This window comes from Misgurnus anguillicaudatus, chromosome 2 (assembly GCF_027580225.2).
Source record: "Misgurnus anguillicaudatus chromosome 2, ASM2758022v2, whole genome shotgun sequence".
NCBI classification, from domain to species: domain Eukaryota; kingdom Metazoa; phylum Chordata; class Actinopteri; order Cypriniformes; family Cobitidae; genus Misgurnus; species Misgurnus anguillicaudatus.
This window is the reverse complement of record NC_073338.2, coordinates 18,732,171-18,752,831: the sequence shown is the minus strand read 5'-3', so window position 1 is coordinate 18,752,831 and position 20,661 is coordinate 18,732,171. Positions and strand designations below refer to the sequence as shown.

Genomic DNA, 20,661 nt, shown 5'->3' with positions numbered 1-20,661 from the left:
ATATATATATATATATATATATATATATATATATATATATATATATATATATTTTACAATGTTTTCAACTTAAAAATACATATACATACAGAAGTTTAGCTTGTTGTGGATATTTCCTAATTATAAGCCTTCTGTGAAATTATGACAAAATGAAAAATACAAAACACGCATGTCTTAATTAACATAATTTAAATAAACGAATATTCGTTCTTTAAGAGCTTAAATATTCGAAAAATTAAATATTAAAAGTAATAGTAAATTACTGGTAATAGTAAGTTACTGGAAAATGCCCATCCCTAATCTTGACATTGCTAGAATCTTGTCTTTTTACATGTTGTACATTTATCTTAAAATAATTAATTTTGTACAAGAAAACAGCCCATATTAATAATTTATTAGTAGCCTATTGTAGTGTCTCGGGAGATCGTGCTCATTGTTACATTAAGGCTATACTGCACTGAAGCGGCAGATTAGGATATAAACCCAGAATTCAGCAAACGTCAAGAACAAGAAAACGGGAACAACACTCCGACCAAAACGCGGGATTTACATACACAGACCATGTTTAAATTTCGATGTGTCTGGCCCTGTTCACTTTGTCTAGTTTTAATTGAAGTGCTTGCTGCTCCCCGCGGTGCTGAAGACCCGCTCTCTGACGGAGTACTGGTGGCACATACGCACAGATATTTACGTGCAAAATTTGGAAAGCGCGGAGGAGTCGTTGGGTTAGTAAAATAACGAAATTATAGCTTTTAAATAGAAAAAAAAAAATTTATGTAAAGAGATTAAAAAGTGCTTAAAAGTGCACAACTCTTCTTCAGTGGATTAAAGCTACCTTTTCCCCTTATGTGCAACCTATAGGAAAGAGACAATAGTTGGGAAAGTAAAATAACAAAATTATAGATTTTAAGTACAGAATAGTATTTATGTAAAATATATATTAAAATAAAAAGTGCACAACTCTTCTTAAGTGGAAGTAATAAAGTAAAATAACGAATAATAATTATATAATAACGAATAATAACGAAAAATTAAAATACCCCCCCACCTAACGATATCATCGTCCATCGCGATGGTTTACGTAACCATCGTCAACTGCCAATTTATGGGGACATCGCCCAACCCTACTCTCCACAACACTCATACAGTTCAACACCTTCACGCTGTTGACTTTACACTAAAGATCAGGCAAACAGCAGACCTGAATAGATGCTTGGGTTTAGGTGAGGATGGATAATGAATGCAGGCTTAAATAGGATTTATCTATATGAATTCATGTAGTGCTTGAGGGGTATAAAACGCTAACTCTTAAATTCACAAACATGCGTGAACGGGACTAATGTTGCTATTGTTGCTGTGGAAAATGCCTTTTGTAAATTTTGTTGTGAAATGCCAGTGTGTAATCTATACGCCTGCGGATGCCAATATATACTACAGTTCAAACTTTTAAGGTCACTTGACTGAAATGTTTTTTTATGGCCTTTGACACGTTTAGATCTGAAGGCGTTCGTATGTCTGAATATTTGAAATTATCTTGAGAAAATACAACAGAGACAACATTATTTTTGAATGGGTGACTCAGTCTGAATAGTGAATGAAAACAGGCTACAGCCAGTAATAACACAGAATAGATGTGAATTATTTCAATATTGTTGAAAACAAAGTAGCTTTCTGCAAATTCTACGCTAAAAGAATGTTCAACAAGGAGTTTTAAAAGTTTGAAATGAACTTTATACTTAAAAAAATATTTTCAAGAATAAAAGTTTTTGTTTATATAATATATGTGTATGAACTGTGTTGGGATGGGACGATTACCGGTTTCACAATTAACCACGATAAAATGTCCTGACGGTTAGTATTGTCTTTTAAATTTTAATTATCATTACAATCGTGTTTGATTACAGTGATTTTGAAAACTCGCTGTAAATCCTGTCCAGCCAGAATCAGTTTGATGCAGGCACTCACATGCAACCTAGTTTTTTGCACAAGAAGGCATTTTTAAGGGATAAGGTATTGTATTTATTCACAGTAAACTTATTAGACAGATTTATTTATTTTTTTTCCACAGAAATAATTTCACTTTTTAAAAATGTTTTCAGTGTGTTTATGCACACATGCATGTATCATTTTGAGAAAAATATATTTTTATATATTAAGTATTTATATTTAAAATAAATTATACAAAAATATACAAATGTATAACATTTCTTAAATATATACATGCATGTGTGTGCATTTATCTATACGAAGTTATTATACAAAGTTCACACACATATATGATCATAAATGATGTAAACAAATTTTTTTATTCTGCTATAAATTAATCACGATTAAGCCAATTCAACTTTATAATTTATGGCAACTCATCACTAGTCATAATTTTTTAAATGAATTATAAATTCAAGTTGATTAAACTTAAATATTCAAATGCAAATAGGATTTTTATAATGTGAGCAAAAGATGTGTGCTTTGTTAAATGGTAATATATAAGTTATATAATATATAAAGTCATATAAAATATAACGTGAATCATTTGTATTTGTTTAGCATTTATTTTGAATTATTTTGACAGTTACATCGTATACTATAATCATATTGTGTACAGTTTCATTTAATCCTGAAACGAGTATATTAATCTAAAAACACTTGAAGATATTCAAGCTTAATTTCTACTTCATTCAGAAAATGTAAAAAATACACACATTTTATTGATTTGCCACAAGGGGAGCTATAGCGAACATAATTCACAGCAAAGTGTTCGTGTTTGCGTTTGCATGTTTTGCTAAAGGTTTGTGCGATCTTTGGTCTTTAAAACCTGATTATTTGGTCCTGGTGATCCTGCAGGCTCTCTCCAAATAACACTTGAAGAGAGAAATTAGTTTTTTGGGAAAGTAGAAAAGTTTTAACGGCTGTGTAGTAAAAATCTTTTGGTTACTCTAAAAATTTATTCTTCCGCATTTCATAAATTTATGTTGTAATACACGCCACCCTTCTTCACTACACTATTTTAATAAAAGCACAAATGCGCTTGTATTATATTTTATTAAGTGTGTTGTACAAAATTTCTCTCAGTAATTCTCACAGTATCTCTAACTGTCCTCATAGTAACTGTTGCGCATGAGTAAAGTGATGCGTCTCTGTTGCATTGACTCCAGGTTAAATTGAGCTTGGATGTTGCTGGGAAGCATTTTAGCATTTAGCCAAAGTCTCAACATTCCCCCCTAAAACAAACAAAGTCATGCTTATTAAGTTAGATTCATTGATTAATTAGCAGATTGAGCACTTAGTATTAGATTAGCATGGGTTTGAGTTCCCACAACAGTTATGTCCCAGTGGTGCTGAAATAATTTACTGGTTTGGTGATTTAAATTACTGCTCCGTCTTCTGGGAACTGAAATCTGGAGAAATGATGGTCCGCGTGAGAACGGCAGGCAGCTGTTGTACCACTTTTGCCTGGACGTGAGACTAGAAAGATTGTAAAACTAAAGAACATTGTTTTTTACATGTTACTTTTTGGTATGTATGGTATAACCATCAAAAAGGTTTATGTAATAGGAAATTTGTTACCTTAAACTACTGTACATCATGTGACCCTATTTTAAGGATACATGAATGGGGGCAACTGGGAATGTTATCATGGGGCCTATGATGAAGGGGCCCCACTGAGTTCCTGTTTGGTATTAGCCCACTTATATGGCCCTGTGATGATGGGCTCACACTTAGTCCTATTCACTGTGAGACCACCCTGAGTAGAAGCTAATGTCTTAAAGAAATACAATTTTTAAAAACCAAATCTAACACTTATTTTTATTGGCAAAATATAATTCATCTTCAAGCCAGACAGAAGCATGTGCATTTGTTTCTGTATGCTTGACTTGTGGGAGTGTGAAGACAAACAGATGTTCTACATCTCCTAACAGGCCGATGGGCAGATGGTGAAATATTATGTACAGGAAAAAAACTGTCATACCCACATGTTAAAAAGTCAAAGCCATCATTGTTCGTCCCACCACGGAAGAATGCAATGAGGTCATGAGAGGAAGTGAAATTGGGCTGAGGCTCTCCCTCTGGACAGCCCCCTGTACTCACACAGCACCCCCTAATCCTTCTACTTCCCGAGGGTCTCTCTCTCTCTCTCTTTCTTTCTCTCTCTCTCAGGTTGTGCTTGCGAGGGCTGACAAGTACTAAAGGAATGCAGAACAATGTCCAAGCTCACAAAGTTACCTCACCCTCTAAAGTGTCTTTTCCTAAAGCTCCAACAGACACACCTTCAAATAGCCATAGTTGAAATGGTTGAGTATAGGATGCAGAAATATTCAAGATACTAATAAACCTGTTTTAGGATAGGATGTCCTGTTTTAGGATGTGTGGATTGGTACATCGGTATTGGTTGGTTGCCATTTATATTTATTGGCAATTTTTTTATCCATATTAAACCATTTAGGCAATTCCATGCAAATGTCAGCCTTTTATGAAAAGGAAAGATTTTACCCATAATTTTTAACCATACTGATATCTCAGATGTCAATGTCTGGTGGTTTAAATACACATGCAAACTCTGTTGAAATTTTTTAAGTATTTACCATTTTTTTCCCATAGTTAATAGGGATGCATAACGATTAATCGCGATTAATCTATAGCAGAATACAAGTTTTTGTTTACATCATATGTGTGTGAACTGTGTATAATAACTTTGTAGGGATAACTGTGCACACATGCATGTATATATTTAAGAAATGTTTACATGTGTATATACATTTTATATTTATGTATAATTTATATTATACATATACACACATATGATGTAAATAAAACCTTTAATTCTGCTATAGATTCACCGTGATTAATCGTTATGCATCCCTAATTAAGTAAGTGCTCATTTCATAACGTTGTTTCTTCATAAATGCACATACAAAATTCAAGTAAAATAAATATTAAGTGTGCATTTTTAATTCACCGATTTCCTGCAAAGTATGTTGTCACCTAAAAACTGTAATTTTTTTGTCACATCCATAACATATACATGTTTCCCTTATCTAAAATTTAAAGCATGAGTAAAGACTGATATTTTTCTGGTGTCTGGACCTTATCATCAGGAGTTTAGGAAAATAAAAACAGATGATTTGTTTAATAAATCTGTTATAAATGCATTCTCTAAAAATTATACTTTTTTGATTTGACTGCAAATGTCACATACATAACGCTGCAATTACTTATATGACAAACACATTACACGTTAAAGTTCCAATGTACCGAGGGAGGAACACTGCATTATTTGACAAAAAAACTTTATTAAATACAACAACTCAAAAACAAAATGTTAAACATGTCACATATCTTTGGAAAGCTAAGATTCTTGTGATTTGAATAATGTAAACTCTTTTTAGATTTAATCAACACAACAAGTACAATTAGTATCCTTTAAAGGCGTTTTTTTAGCCCTTTTCAGGAATGCTAATATTTAATGCTTGTTATTATTGCACATCCCTACAAGTGATGCGTATATTGGAATCAGCCAATAGTTTTTTGATCAAATCCGTATTGTAAAATATTGGTGCATCCCATAGAAATGTATTGTAGGATTCCACCTTCAGCTTTCTGCGTTTTCTCTGTATAATATTCAGTCTATCTGTGTTATTTTTTATGTGATGTGTCACATGTGTGACGTTTGTTATGATGCAGTCTGCATAAGATTGTTGTAAAGTATGTTGCTGTGTTTAGTGGTCAGCTGGATAATGAAAGAGTGCTGTTGTTGTGACCATGTTAATAGCACAAACCCCCCTTAAAAAAAGAGACAGGTCTGATGAGACAGGGTGTAGCTCAAATTAAAGCATCTGGTTCTCGCGGGAAACACAGCAAAGTACAAATCTGTTTTTCTCACTATAAATTTCTCCACCCATTGCAGCATATTTTAAGAGACCTTATTAAATAGCTAATTGTGTTAACACTTAATAAAACATTCAAATACAATAAATCTTTCATATTTGTTTAGATAACTTCAGCACTTATTAAGATGTGTTCCTCTTTTGTAAACGGCTTTGTAAATTACTGTCGTCCCCTTTGAGCCAGGCTGCCTGGGGCCCGAGACTTCATTTACTTTGAATGAATGAATGAATGGATCCATCTTTTGTTTTAACAAAGCTGTAGCTCAACTGTTATAGGCTTCATATCTCCCTTAAACATCTCCGAAAGAGTTAATAGGTAAGCTGTAAGGTGTCAATTCATAGCATGGCCAGTGGCAAAACGCTCCACCTTTTTTTTCCAAGCTCAGGAATGTCAATCCCGAATGGAATCTGATTGCAGAGATGTAGATCTCGCCTTTAAATCCAATGAATGGTTAAACTCTCCCACACAATAAGGCCTTTACATTAGCGTTTCATTCTTATTTAGTTTTGTTTGTTTTAAGAGGATTTTATTGGGGTCGTGTGATAATTGCATACCAGCAGGACTAACCGTGTTAACGTGATTTTCAGAGCATCGACTCCTGCCGGTGCCTCCTTTTGATGGTTGCGCTTTGTTAGCCAAGAGAGGCTCTCTGTTTCAAAGGGCTTTTCAGTCATTTCAACCATAAACCTCGACTTTACCTTTAGCACAAATACGTGCATTTGACGCTTTTAAAGGCTAAATCTATAGCACGCTGTGCTACCAAGCAAGCATGTACAAGTTTTCTTCATTAGACAGGTATTCATAACAAGGACTGATTGTTTTAGTTTTGTGTTGTCTTTAACCTTGCTCTGGTTACCCTGTTTAAGGAGGAACCTCAGCGGTCTGCTGATCAGCCATTGAACGTTTCAGTGGGAGTGAAGTCACGGTGACACGTACACAAAACTCAAGGATGTGTAGTATCTCATGGTTGATATGTTCCCTACTCAAGGATTTAGTCAACCTGATGTTACGTCTCCGTTGTATTTGATGTTGTTTTTTAATTTTGGATTATTCGGAAATGCATTGCAATGTGCAGCATCACAAATACACTGCACACAAACTGTGTGTTGGTTTAAATTCCAAACTGAGACCTTTTTTGAGGAAAATTTATTTTAAAAGCGGTCGAAAGTAGACAAAAGAGATGAATTTAAATACCAGGTGTAAATGTAAAATAAAATATGTCTCTCTTGTCCACATGCAATGTTAATACTATGTGTAAACAGCCTCAGAGATTTCTGATGTCAGGTGTCAAGCTGAATTTCTGTATACAGACATGAGAAACAAATGAGAAACATTTGAATTATAAATTAACCATGCTGATGTCTAAAGTATACTTTCGTGCTTTCGTTGCTTAGCCAGATTGAATCACTTGAAAAAGTTTTATATAGTGGCCTTTTCGGACTGTGGCACAAATGTTGCTTTCTGAAACTTACAGTATGTTTCCATAGCACAATGAATTCTTTTATCTGTGAAGGTCAAGGAAAATGAAATTCTTATGGTATGACGTCTGTAATTTAGTGTTTTTGTTGCCTTCTATGTGCTTGAATTATTGTTGTTTATCAACAGATGTTTAAAGAAAACCTTTTTACTTAGCCAGATTGAATTGCTCATTTAGTCCCAATGTTTAGAACCAAACATTTCCCTACAACATGTCTCTGAGCATAGCTTCAGTGTTTTATCTCCGTTTTGTGTTGTGTTTTGTAGTAAATTGTCAGGTGCTGTCCTCTCTCTTTTGATCATTTTACAGATGTTCTCTCTCTCTTTGTCTGTTCAACCCCACACACTGGCGTCACTGTTGTATAGAAACACATTCCTGTTCCTCTCACCCCCCCACACCCATATACACACACATAAACCGCATTCACACAGAAGTTTGGTCCTAGAAAACTTCCGTAAAATTGGCAGAGAGACTTTTTGGTGAACACAAACACGTCCTGTAAGTGTTCTGGAATCGCTTCCGTAAAGAGGACCGAGTATCATTGCCGTAACATTGCAGTGTGATCAAGACGCAAAAACAAAGCCGTGAAGGCCGTGCCGTAGTGTGTCATCGCAACAACACGTTTATGGTTCATTTTTTTAAAACGGGGATTTAAATGCAGATCATTCAGAACATTCACGACGAGAACTGTCGGCAAACTGTGCTGAAGCAGAGATCAGGGAGCTTGTCACTATCAGTGCTGAAGTTGAGATCATTCACCACCAGCATGACAGAACAGTGCATCACGCAGTCCTTATGATGTTGTCATAAACTAACATGCACGTGTGTGGTTGTTCGAGAGAAAAATCACAGATATTAAGCAAACTTAAGATGCTGTGGAAAAACCTACCAAGTGCAGGACTTTAAATACGTCACGTTTGTACGAGATTTTTACGTATGTGTGTGAAAACACGCACAGATTCCAAAAATCATTGGCAGTGTGAATGAGCCAAAAAACAGTTCAGCGGAAATTCGTGTCATGGGAAGGGCTTCTGCGACTACGCTCGCTTCCTGTAATCACGTCAACACTAGAGCAAGCTCCTGATTGGTTAACGCGGCTCGTTTTTCCGCCAGAGTTCAACACATTTTCCATGTATTTTCCGTAATTTCTGTGTGAAAAGGGCTATACATACACACACACACACACCTCTATTCCTTCTTCACACAACAGCATACACACAGACTGGTGTTACAAATAAGTCAAGTCTGAGAAATTGCATACAGATGAGTTTCTTCAGAGCAAAAGTAAAATTGGGGCTGTTTACACTTGGTATTAAGATGTGTTTTCATCGATCGGATCACAAGTGGACGAGAGAGACACATCACGTTTACACCTGGTATTTAAATCCGTATCTTTTGTCCACTTTCGACCGCTTCTGTCCTGATTACTATGAGGGGGTGGTCTGTCGAGATGGTGGGCGAGTCTCTCTGATGTCATTCAAACGCGAGCGGGAGTAATGATGAGTTTATATGGATGCTAACTAATATTATTTCGGAGTCCGCGTGTATGTCTAGCAAGTAAACATGCTGCACAGTGTTTTTTACCTGTATTAGAGCTTTCTCTGAATTTTCAGCGCAATTGATGAAATAGGATCGCGCAACTTTCACACGCTTTCAAAACGAAACTACGGAGATCAGACGCTTTAGTTTTATCAATGAAAGGCTAAAAATAGCACTGTTCACCGTCTGTTCACGCCAGAAGTCAGAAAAGATGTAAAACTTGTGTTTAATACCTCAGATTAGATAAATGGGCGGAGAGAAGGTGGTCACGTGTGGCTGTTCAAACACATTCAACCACATGTGCGTTCCGCAACTACAAAAGCGATCCGATCGAAAGTGGTTTCGACTACCTCTGGATGTGGTTGAAAGTGGTCGAAAGTGGACGAGCTCAAAACGTTTTGAACACCGTTTACACCTGGCATTAACGTTGTCCACTTGTGATCCGATTGATGAAAACGCATGTTAATGCCAAGTGTAAACAGCCTCATTGTCAAAGAAAAAAAAACAAAGAGACCATCACAGTAATTATATTGGATTTATTGGTTATATTGGAAATAGTATTGGTTTATTGAAAGACATAATTGTCTCTGTAGGGGTCTATAGTGGTATGTGTTGAGTTATATCGATGAGATATGAAAACCAATGAAAGGCAGATGAAACCAATAGATATTTTTAAGAAAATCCTAGTGGAGTAAAATCCGATATATGACAAAGGAATTTTTGTAATGGTTTTAATGGTAACGACTTGTGGTTCATAATTGGATTTGTAACAAACCAGTGGTGCTTGTTTTTTAATGATTTAATGTTTTAAGGCAATGTAAATGTAAAGGCAATGTTCAATAAAAATCACAGGAATTATTTCAATGCAATATGAGGTGACTTTTTTTTGTTTGGGTATGACTGCACATGTCGGTGAGAGAGGGAGATACATTGAAAGATGGTAAGAGGAAGTGGAACAGAAGGTCACTGTCTGATAACTTCAAAGCTTGGCTTTATATTTTCACAAATCTTGGCGGTGGATATGGCCGAGACATAATTTGATCTGAGCAGTGAGGAAATGTACATTTAGTTTTTCCTTTCTTTATCTATTCATCCTCACAGTGAGGAGCCCCACCGTCTTTGTCATCAATACACTGATTGTTCTGGATGAAGTGCTGGAATTCCTCTTGGTCCTCTGCTTAGAGGAATCCTGAAGTTCAAGAGCTGCAGTAATGTCCTTCATGGGCCATGAAACACATTACACTTGCCTTCTTAAAATCCCTCAAGATAGTAAAGTTATGATTTTCTTGGACACATAAATATACGGATCTCCAAATATCCAAAGTCACGTTTGAAAATAAAATCTAGATTTAAGGATTTTGACGGACGATTACCAAAGTAAAATCAAACATTTAAGGTTTGGCAACATTTTGTCCATGTCGAATTCCATGTTGATAGAAATCAATATGAAATCAGTGATTGAAATCAAACGTTGATGCTCCAAATCCCAATTAGATCAATTAAATCATGCTGTTAATAGTTGTCAAGGGAATAGTTTATGTATTAGTGCATTTTTATTAGTGGTGTGTTTTTGCATTGCAGTTTCCTTATCTGGATTTGGCAGCTCAATTATTGAATAAGCGATTAGGAATTTTCCACTAATAGTGGCTTGTGAGGATTTAAGAACCCCTCATTGGTCTCCATGTGAGCCCAATTAGACTCCTGCGTGAGATCTTAAAACATTAGCCATGCAGGTTTATATCAGAGAGTGACTTTTTCCCATGGAGATTATCTCGCTAATAAAGTCTATAAATAGAAAACCATTCAGATCTTAATATTAGGCAATACACTTTAACTGAATACCATTTTTCTACCACAAATTTTACATTTATTCACTTATCAGAGCTCTAACCTAACAGATTTACACGTTTCAAGGCTCTGTCCCCAAACGTCCAGCTGGTGCGCGTTTTGAAAGAGAAGCTCTCTGTGCTTATCACCACACTTTCCTCCGCTTCACTGGACACCTGTGGCTGCTTCCAACACAGCTGCGCTTCACGACTGTTAAGGTCTGTGTAAAGTCTCCTTTGTTGACCCAAAGGAAATGATTTATTAATACCCAAAGGATGTGCGATTTTTATTGGATCACGTGAACAGATTCCCATGCCTTTCTGCATCTGTCCATATGTCTGTGTTGGCAAATTAAAAAAGGATCGGGTTTCCAGTGCAGTGATCCAGTTTTATATACCACTAGCCTTCAGACCTTAAAATCACACCCACGTAATCGCATTCAATCTCCTATGGCTTGGGGACAAAGGCGGGATGTCATCAAGTGTAAGTTGAAAGACGGTCCAGTGCTCTGTCCCCCGCAGGCTTGACCCTCTCCTCTTCATCTGTGGCCTGGCCTCAGTCAAGCCTTTGAGCTTCAGCAATGCTCCAGTGAGCTCTGCGAGTTAGTGCTCAAGTGCTCTTTGTCTGTTTTCTCGAAGCGTTTTCCACCATGTTGGCTACATGAAGGGGCTTTTTTGTTATCGTGTCAGTCGGCCTCTGGAACTGTTCTTCACGGATTTGCCAACATATTCGGTTCGTCTTGTTTTGCAAGGATGCTGGGGAGACTTTAGAGGTGATGCATCAATGATGCTACTGTTCGCAATTACGCCTACAATGCTAGTTGACTACTTGGTTTTAGGGATGCTTTGTGTAATTAGGCTGGGTTCAGGTTCCTTACCCTAATTGGATGTGTTTTTTAAAGGGGGAGCTTTTCCATAAGATGTGTTCTTTATTCAGAACAGAGTAAAGCACAATGCAGGGGTCTACTCTATACAACCATATGTGACCCTGTCTCGTAATCTAATTATGAGATTAAGAGCATCAACGTTTGATTTCAGTCATTGATTTCAATCTTTGACATGACCTTGCTCAGTCAAAAGATATCAAGGTCATTTTTTCACACAACGTTCTTTATATTATGTTGAATGATTTTATGTAGATCACAAGAAATGACTTAATGATTTATATGTAAATAACCGTTTACAGCTGAATTGTTCTTTAATTCAGAGCAGTCTTTGAAATGTCTTTAAAATCTTTCAAACACATCATCCACCCTGCCAAGATTGTTTCAGATATGTTATGTTTGTTTTTCTCCACATTAAGGTTCATTAGGTTCATTGTACACGTCAGCTGCACTAAATTGCTGTGTGATTGAGAAACAAATTATGGCAGAATCCTGGCCTGAAAAGATCTTGATAAGGGCTGTAAGAGCGCACTTACATCATACCTAACCTAACCCAACCATACCGTGCCCCTCCCTACTGCCCCAGAAGCACGCACTTGCACTGTATTTTGACCGATTTGAGCCCAGGAACGTTTTCGTCAATAGGATGCAATTGTTTTAAAGAAAACAGGAAGTAAAGCTCTCTTATTATGTGCGATAACACGCAGCCCTCCTACATGCCTATCATATTGCTTAGTTGATCAGTGGCGTGTGCAGCCCAGACATTTACGTAACCGTGTTGCACGCAAGAAGGTTTTTACGAAGGCAGATGAAGGTGAGTGGTCACCCAAGTGAACTGCGCCCGAGCCTACCTTTGCAAGCCGGCCCTGGCGCAGTACAGAGCGATAAAACTAGTCAAATGAGCCAGGCTTTGGGGGTCAAATGCACTGGGGTGCGGTTTGGGCATGCCCTCAGACTCTTTTCTGATGGTTGACAATGGATGTAAAGTAAAACTTTAACCTCCTAAGACCCAAGCTTTGGTTTGCCTTGCATTTTTTAGATTTTTTCCAGCTATTTGGGATCAGGAAGAACAAATTAATATAATAACCAAATATTTTTCTTTGAACATGAACGAGTGTATGTGTTCACGTTTGTGTACAACAGGTACCAGTTACACAGAATTAAGTATTATGGTCTTATGCTGCGTTTACACCAACCGCATTTCAGCCGTCAAAATCGCATCTACCGTGCCTAGTTTGCCACTTGAACAGTTTGAATGCATTCGCACATCTAGAGCGAGGTAGACACGCTGAAAAAGCAAACATTTGACACGTGTCAATGGCAAAATCCGCTTCTTGTAAGAGGGGTAAGTGCTATGCGGTTGTCTATTTGCAAGATGACTGAGTTACCGGTTTGTATGTAGTCACCTTACTATAGGGGGAAAATAAACGGCGTAGGTCGATAAACGTCATGTGACTGAAAAGTTAAATGTGTATTACAACTTACCGGGTTGCCCAAAATGTCCTCACTGACACTTCCAAGCGAGGTCCTTTTTATTCCTGTCTCTATAGAAATAAGAACTTGTGTCGTATAGCTCCATGTGACTGCTCACGGACAATATCAAGCGTTCCTTCAGGTTGAATGAGTGACGCCAAAGTTCAAATTTTTATACTCGAACGTCAGCCGCAAATTTGCGTCAAACACAAAATGCATAAAAAGCACGATTCGCGCATACCGTGCGTACTGCGCCAGACCTTTAAACCGCGCAAACTAGACACGCAAATGAGGCAGAATTGCGTCTATCGCGCCGCGCCAAACGCCTCATCCGCACTGCGAGACCTCCATCATAGCGTCTTCACATTGACTTAACATTGAAATCACTCGCGCTTCACACCTCTACCACAGCTGGTGTAAACGCAGCATTAGGAGGTTAAAGCAGTAAAATACCTTTGACTCACTAGTGTGGTGTCTGGTTCAATGCAGTTAACTCTTATTTTATTTCATGAGCGTGACCATCTTTGCTCGTCATTTTTTTAAATTACTTTATTACTGCTCTATCTTTTGTAAACAACTTTTGTTGTTTGCATGTGTGGTTGGTGTACTAGAGCTTATTTTTCCTGTTACTGTTTGAACTTTCAATCAAAGCAGGTAGTTACCATGGTTGTCAAGCTATGAAACGATGAGAGCACCACTAATGGAATCCATATGAATTGATCTGTATGTTCCAATTGGATGGGATACGAGGAAAAGAGCACAATAGTTTGTGGACTGCTTTTATTGATTTGAAATGTGTATATTAAATCACAACTTCTTTGAATTTTAGTCCTTCTACTAGATCAGAGGTTCCTAAACCTTTTTCATTCAATTCCCCCCTATTGTTCTCAACAATATTTGAAGCCCCCCAAATACTAGAGCTTGGCATAATTAGACAGATGTATTTTTGTTACAAAAATAACCAAACATTTTTTATTTTTTAGCTTATTTTAATGCTTGTGTTGTCTTGTTTGTAATAATTTTAAGACCGTCTTGAGGAAATGTATTTAGCCCCCCTATTTGGCCCCTGTTTAAGATCTCTACCAGATCACTCCTTAAAAGTTTCTCTTATGTTTTGGTAAACAATCCCTTGAACTCTTTCAGCCTCAAGTTTTTATAAACTTATTTTGAAGCAGTAATTGAGGGTTTTCGACTCATTGACTAAGTTGTGAGCAGGACGCTCACGCCCTATTGTAAAAATCTTCCTCACTTCAGTTAAACTTTGACCTTGACAGCCTGATGTGTACAGGCAGGGCACATGTGTGTGAAGCTCATTGTCATGTTACGGCACTTAAGGAATGCTGTGAGGAACTAGTCCTTTTTATTATCGCTTTAAAAAAAATCACTCTGGTTTAGACATAGTTTAACTTCTTGATGCAATCTCTGGGTCTATTTACTTAACATGCAGTTGTCCCTCTTTTGGTTTTTCGTAGCTTTGTTTGTAGAGCAAATTCTTTCCTAAAGCAAACATCGGTCCCCCCTGTGGCCCTGCTGAAAGATGGTGTCATTTTTTTCCACGCTAAATAAATGATGTCTCTCCATTTCCATTTGGCCCCTGGTCACAGCCTCTTGTTCACGTTTCCAGACGCACACAGCTTGCACGGACATGCAAGAATATGTTTTTGCACGCTTTGTAAAATTGGTGGAGGATCTTGCAAAGCCTGCCCAACTCCAGACAAAAAACCAAGCTCCATGTAAAAAATGTTGTGTGATCATAGTCTTGTTTTTATTTTATGACAATGTTTTATTGCTGTGCATTCATAAAGCAGCATGACAAATTACATGATAATGAAATAATTCCTGTCCTGATGACATAGTGATTCATTTTGCAACCAAAATGTAACCAAATATTCAATATTGGTAGAACCACTACTAATATATATGAAAACTTGATATCAAAGCCCTCACTAATGGACTAGTGGGTCATTGTCAGTGATCATACTTGGTGGCCACGGCCCTGGGTATATCATAGCAGACGGTTGAGAAATAAAATAAAGATAAGAATGGAAATTTGACGGCAAGGATTTGCAGATCTAATCAGACAGGAAGGAGCTGAGGTATTTCGAGTGGAACGAGGATATGTTTAAATGGCTTCAAGCTGTGCATTATATCAGTTTTGTCTGCTTAACCTCGATCTGTGCTTTTTTCAGAGTTGTGCGTGTATGTCTGACACCTGCGTTGTTGACCTAAGAGATTTATCCAGTCCTTGGATCTGACTTTTACAAGTAGAGATTGTTTAGAGAAAGAGCACATAGCATCCAGTGGCCTTCCGTCTTCTGAACTCTATTTTGCCCCACTTATCTGCCTTTCATTCTCTTTGTGCCTTATTGAACAAAACAGAGTTTACGTTTTATTGTATTCTGCATATCCATACTATATCTCCTCATAAGTTTATCTGTGACTTTCCCATGACTATGCACTCCCTCTAGTTTGGATTCAACTGAAACCCCGTTTCACACAGCACGTTAATCCAATAAAATTGCCATAAAATTGCCAATGTGCCTTTTATGGGAACGCAAACACGTCCTGTAGTTGATCCTAGGATCGCTCCCGTAAAGTGACTCTGGAGTATAGTTTGAAAAACATTCATTATTTGAATCGTACGTGTACACATACATTCGATGCTTGCGCATTTCGAAAAAAAAAAATGCAATGCATCTCCTGGGCTACGTACTATATTTTCCTGTATGCGCATGCGCAACCTGCACGTCCTATACGTACAAAGTATGTGCGGTTACAGAAATCCAGCGGTGCTTGTCCACGTTGAAACCAAGATCGTTTGCCATCTTAATGTAATGGTACGAAACAGGGAAAAATGTGCATGCATGGTTTATCGAGAGCCAAATCTCAGGTATTAAACGAACTTGGGATACTACAGAAAAAAAAACGGAAAAAGTGCACAATTGCATTACAGTACACGAAATAAGGTCAGTTACGAGAAGTCTCAATCTAAGACATTACACCCACGAACCGTAGGCTAAACGTCTGATGCGTATTGCACACTTTTCTGGAAACATTTCAGTAGCTTCGAAAGTCATCCTCTGATTGGTTCAATTTTACAGGATTTCTGGAAGATGCCTGTGTCGCATTCCTCAATGGTCTGCCTGAAAACAACACAAAGCCAAAAAGGAATAACTCTTTAAAAGGCGTCAAATAGATTTACTTGACGCAATTAGTGGAATCTAAATAAGACAATCCAGGTGTGTCTGAGTATTGTTGTTGTGACTACTGAGGTCAGGCACACCTGGATTAATCAGTTTGTCCAATAATGGCAGACAGGAAACAAGGAGCTGGCTGAAGTTCAGGAAGTAGTGCAGCTGGGCATAAAGGCCTATTAGATTTTACCATATGTTTATTTCAGTATGATAATTTCATATCTAAATTATTTTTTAAAAAGCTAATAAAAACGACATATCGCAATAAACAGCGTTAGCGCAACACGCAGCAGCAGAATAGCATGTCGCATATTTGATCAATGTTGTGCAGCCCTTATTGGAATTTTAAATGAACCAAAATCAAATGATTCCCTGTCAAATCTTGGACTTTTTTTGTGTATATTAATCTTTGTGTGAAAGTGCTCAAGTTAATGTTTTTTTACTTCCTTCTCCTCTAATGATCCATTCGTCATTCGTTATATTTTAGTGCATTTGTAATTTTTTGCTTTACATTAAGATAAGACTATTAATGTCGCCTGTTCTCATCTTGCAGGCAAGTCCTTTGACATCACATACGTGCGTCTGAAGTTCCACACCAGCCGTCCTGAGAGTTTCGCCATCTATAAGCGCACACGTGAAGACGGGCCATGGATACCCTACCAGTACTACAGCGGCTCCTGCGAAAAAACCTACAGCAAGATGAACCGCGGCTTCCTCCGCACGGGCGAAGATGAACAGCAGGCTCTGTGCACGGATGAGTTCAGCGACATCTCACCCCTCACCGGAGGAAACGTGGCCTTCTCTACCCTCGAGGGACGACCCAGCGCATATAACTTTGATAACAGCCCTGTACTACAGGTAAGGGTATCTCTCAACTTTATCTCGCTCGCTGTCCCTTGATCATTTTAACTCAGTTTTGCAGTCAAAAGTAATAACTTCATTGACATCCTGATGCAAGGCAGAGTTATTGGTGTGAATAAGATTTCCAGATGTGTCACTGTGCTCCAGCCAAGTTTCATTTCCAGCTGTTTTTCATTCAGATTGAGCAATGTTCTGCAGTTCAAGACAAACAACTTGTGATGTTGAAGAGTGTGTGAGAATGTGTTCAGTGGATTTGAGTATTTGATTTGATAACGGCCATTAGAAATGCTTATCTGAAGTGGGCCATTGATCCAAAGTGGGTTTTGAATGAATTCAATTTTTGTTTATGTGAATGAAATGTGTGTTCAAGTGTCTGTTGCACATTCACTGACAAAACATACAAATAATTGCAATGAATTATTGAATTGCATAAAATGTTAAATGCTCTCTCATTCATAAGTTGCTTTGGATAAAAGTGTCTGCTAAGTGAATAAATGTGAATGTTCACTAGAGATGACTGTACTACTAACAAGTATAAGTTACATTATATCAGAACTCAATGTCCTTTCAGAGACCGCAAAACGCTAAATTACATTATTTCAGACTGAATAAGAGACAGACACTTAAACCACAATGAGTCGAGTCTGTCCTTCCCATTGCCGTCTATGGGATTTGTCACCAAGCAGTGAAGTTATCCTGCATTTGGAAAGCCTAAACAAGGCGCTGCTGTGTAACAGTGTTGGATAAGAAGAGGTTAATAGTGTGAAGTATGTTGGGCGATAGCGCAGGAGTGATTTATAGCTAAATTAATGTATGGAAGCAGGCAGCCAGGCAGGCTGGTTTGATTGTTGTGTGTTTGTGAGACCCGTGGAGGAGGGCATTCTGCCGTCCAGGTGGTACAGATCCTCTCGATCCCTCAGCACAGCCAACAGTTGCAACATGTTACCAGGTGACGCCTCCAGATTTCCCAGCCCCGTACTGATTTAACTTTGGCAGCGTGCAGACACAGCTGGATCAGTGTGCGTGTGTGAATGTAAGGGCTACGAAACACTGAAGCATGGTAACGTTTAAAAAATAAAGATGCATTTTTGTGACAGGCTAGGTCACAGTTTAAATGGTTTTGAATATGTTTCCTCCAAATAAAATTGGAAATGATGGATTATCATTTGAAATATTTTAAAACGCACAAAAATGTATGTAACTTAAACGAGTATTTTAAGATTCTGCACTGTTTCTAGGTCAGAAGCAAATTTGTGACATTTAACCATGGTGGTTCCCTTATGCACAACATGGATTATCTGGCCCAGGTTCATGCCAAAATTTGAATTATGCTTAACAATAATTCTTAAATGCTTAAAATTTGATTAAAGGTCAAACCCCCAAACTACGCTGATGCATTAAAGAGGAGGGGATTGACGGATTCGTTCCAATGAACTGCCGTAGCCAAGGCGACATCTAGTGTATATATCTCTGGCGTATTATAAGCTCAGGTCCGAGGAAGTGTTCGAGTCATGTGCATTATAAGTTCACACGCAAGAGGAAAAGAGGAAAAGCATTTAAGGCATATGTTAATGTGAATCTATGATGATGATGATGATGATGATGATGATGATGATGATGATAATAATAATAATCATTTAAACCTATAATGGGCAAACATGCCAACTATTGTCATGAAGGCCTAGTATAGCCTGATTTATAGTCGTGCGTAAGCTCTACGCCTTAGCTACGCCGTAGGTTATTCGTAGCCTGTGCGTAGCCTGACTTGCACCTTGCAAAATTTTTAACAGCGCGTCAGTTCTACGCAGACCGCAAGCGCTGTGATTGGTCCACCCCTCCCGTCAGGTAAAAAAACTGCGTCATGGATATTTCCGTTTGCGACGGACAAAAGTCGCTGTTCATTTACTTCCATCATTGCTGGTCTTCTCAAATCATACACACAACAAGTTCTGTGTTTCTTCTTCGTTTGTGGGTTAAACTTGCCAGGCTGCTGCTTCTTTGACGGTCGCGCTGCTACTGTGGTTACACTGGATACTGCCTAATAGCGTTCTGCGCGCGTTTGCACGTCGATGCAGACGACGACACAAAAGTATACATGAAAAACAACGCTTAACCTACGGCATCGCGGCTATGCTGTAGGACCTATGCACAACTATTGACGGTTTCAGCAGTAACAACATAAACACGCGGCTTTCGTGGTCATCACGTAACTTCCGGTAAACTCTTCGAAGAATAAATAAGTCCTTTTTTAAAGTAGTTTATTTTTATAACAAGCAAAATTAACAACACGTAGATTACACAGGAACCCAAAACATTTGTTATTTTCAACAAGGTATTTGTTTAAGAGTTCAGTTTCAGCAACTAGTCTGACCATTAAACAAACAGAAACCAGAAGTAAAATTCGGACCAGACGTTTATCGCGTCACCGCATGTGCACTCGATGAAACGGTCTATAGTGAGCCCTTATCACCACATATCTGACTAACGTCGATACACGATAGTATAGCTATCGATGCAACCCTAGTTTTTCAGAAAGGACTGTGAAGTAACTTTTTAGCAATAGAGGACTTAGAGGGTTTTGCAGTGAAAGACAGTAAAATTTGTTAAATACCAAAAAATTTGTGAAAACAAGGCATTTCACTTACACACTAACACCCTTTTTCTTAGCTATTAAAGTGAAATTACTCAATCTATAGTAAACATAAGACTCTGATATAATGTCATACGCACTAAGAGGGTTTTGCATTTGAGCTTTTCAATTATAGCCTTGTCGTCAGATACTTGAATATCAGACATCTCGTGTGGCATAAAGCTATTAATACCAATCCCCAGAGTTCTTTTAATAGGAATAGATTTGTTTCTATGGCATTATAGGGCTCTCGTATCTGCTGCATTATAGAAACATGAGTGATGAGTGAAGGTAACACGTTTGTTTGGTTTGTTGTCGACTTGAAATGAAATGATCTGCACTGATGTCACTTCACTTCCAATCTGTCATCATTACTATCATCAGTTCATAATTAGCGGTTTCGTTTATACTGAACACTTTCTTTTTGTCTTGTTGACAGTTAGATTGTGTTACAACACACATCTTGCGTCTGTATGTAATTAAACTTGTTATATTTATGAAAGATGTAAAAACACATGATCGGTACTCACAAAGTGTAAGCACAAGCCTGATTGGGTAAACTGTTATTGGCACCTGGCCCTTGGGTCATCATTATTGTTGAGCCCCACATAATATAGCTTTGTGAAAGAAGCAGCTGATATTTCACATCCAGGCATTTCACCGTGGGAAATATGTTCACGGTTGGGAAAAGAGGGCTGTAGTGACTTTGGCACTCTTCCCAAACAGGAACATGCATTGAATCATGACTGTCAGGATGAATTAAGGAATGTTTCCTCCATGCTGACAGCAGGGCTGCAGTGGACTGAAGATGTCTGCTTTAACGTGTTACCCGGTTAACCTCCTGTGTTTATTCTGTCAGCCCTTCTCGTAAAATAACAACTCGTAAGGTTTA

At 37.9% G+C, this 20,661-nt stretch overlaps 1 protein-coding gene across 2 annotated transcripts in view; it reads left to right on the top strand.

The window, feature by feature from the left end:
• The window catches only part of lamc1 (laminin, gamma 1), an 82,920-nt gene that overhangs the window by 32,169 nt on the left and 30,090 nt on the right, over positions 1–20,661 (top strand). For both annotated transcript variants that reach the window (XM_073874074.1, XM_073874071.1), the window contains exon 2: positions 16,833–17,137. In XM_073874074.1, the coding sequence (XP_073730175.1) occupies positions 16,833–17,137 (305 nt within the window). The remainder of the gene's footprint in view (positions 1–16,832; positions 17,138–20,661) is intronic.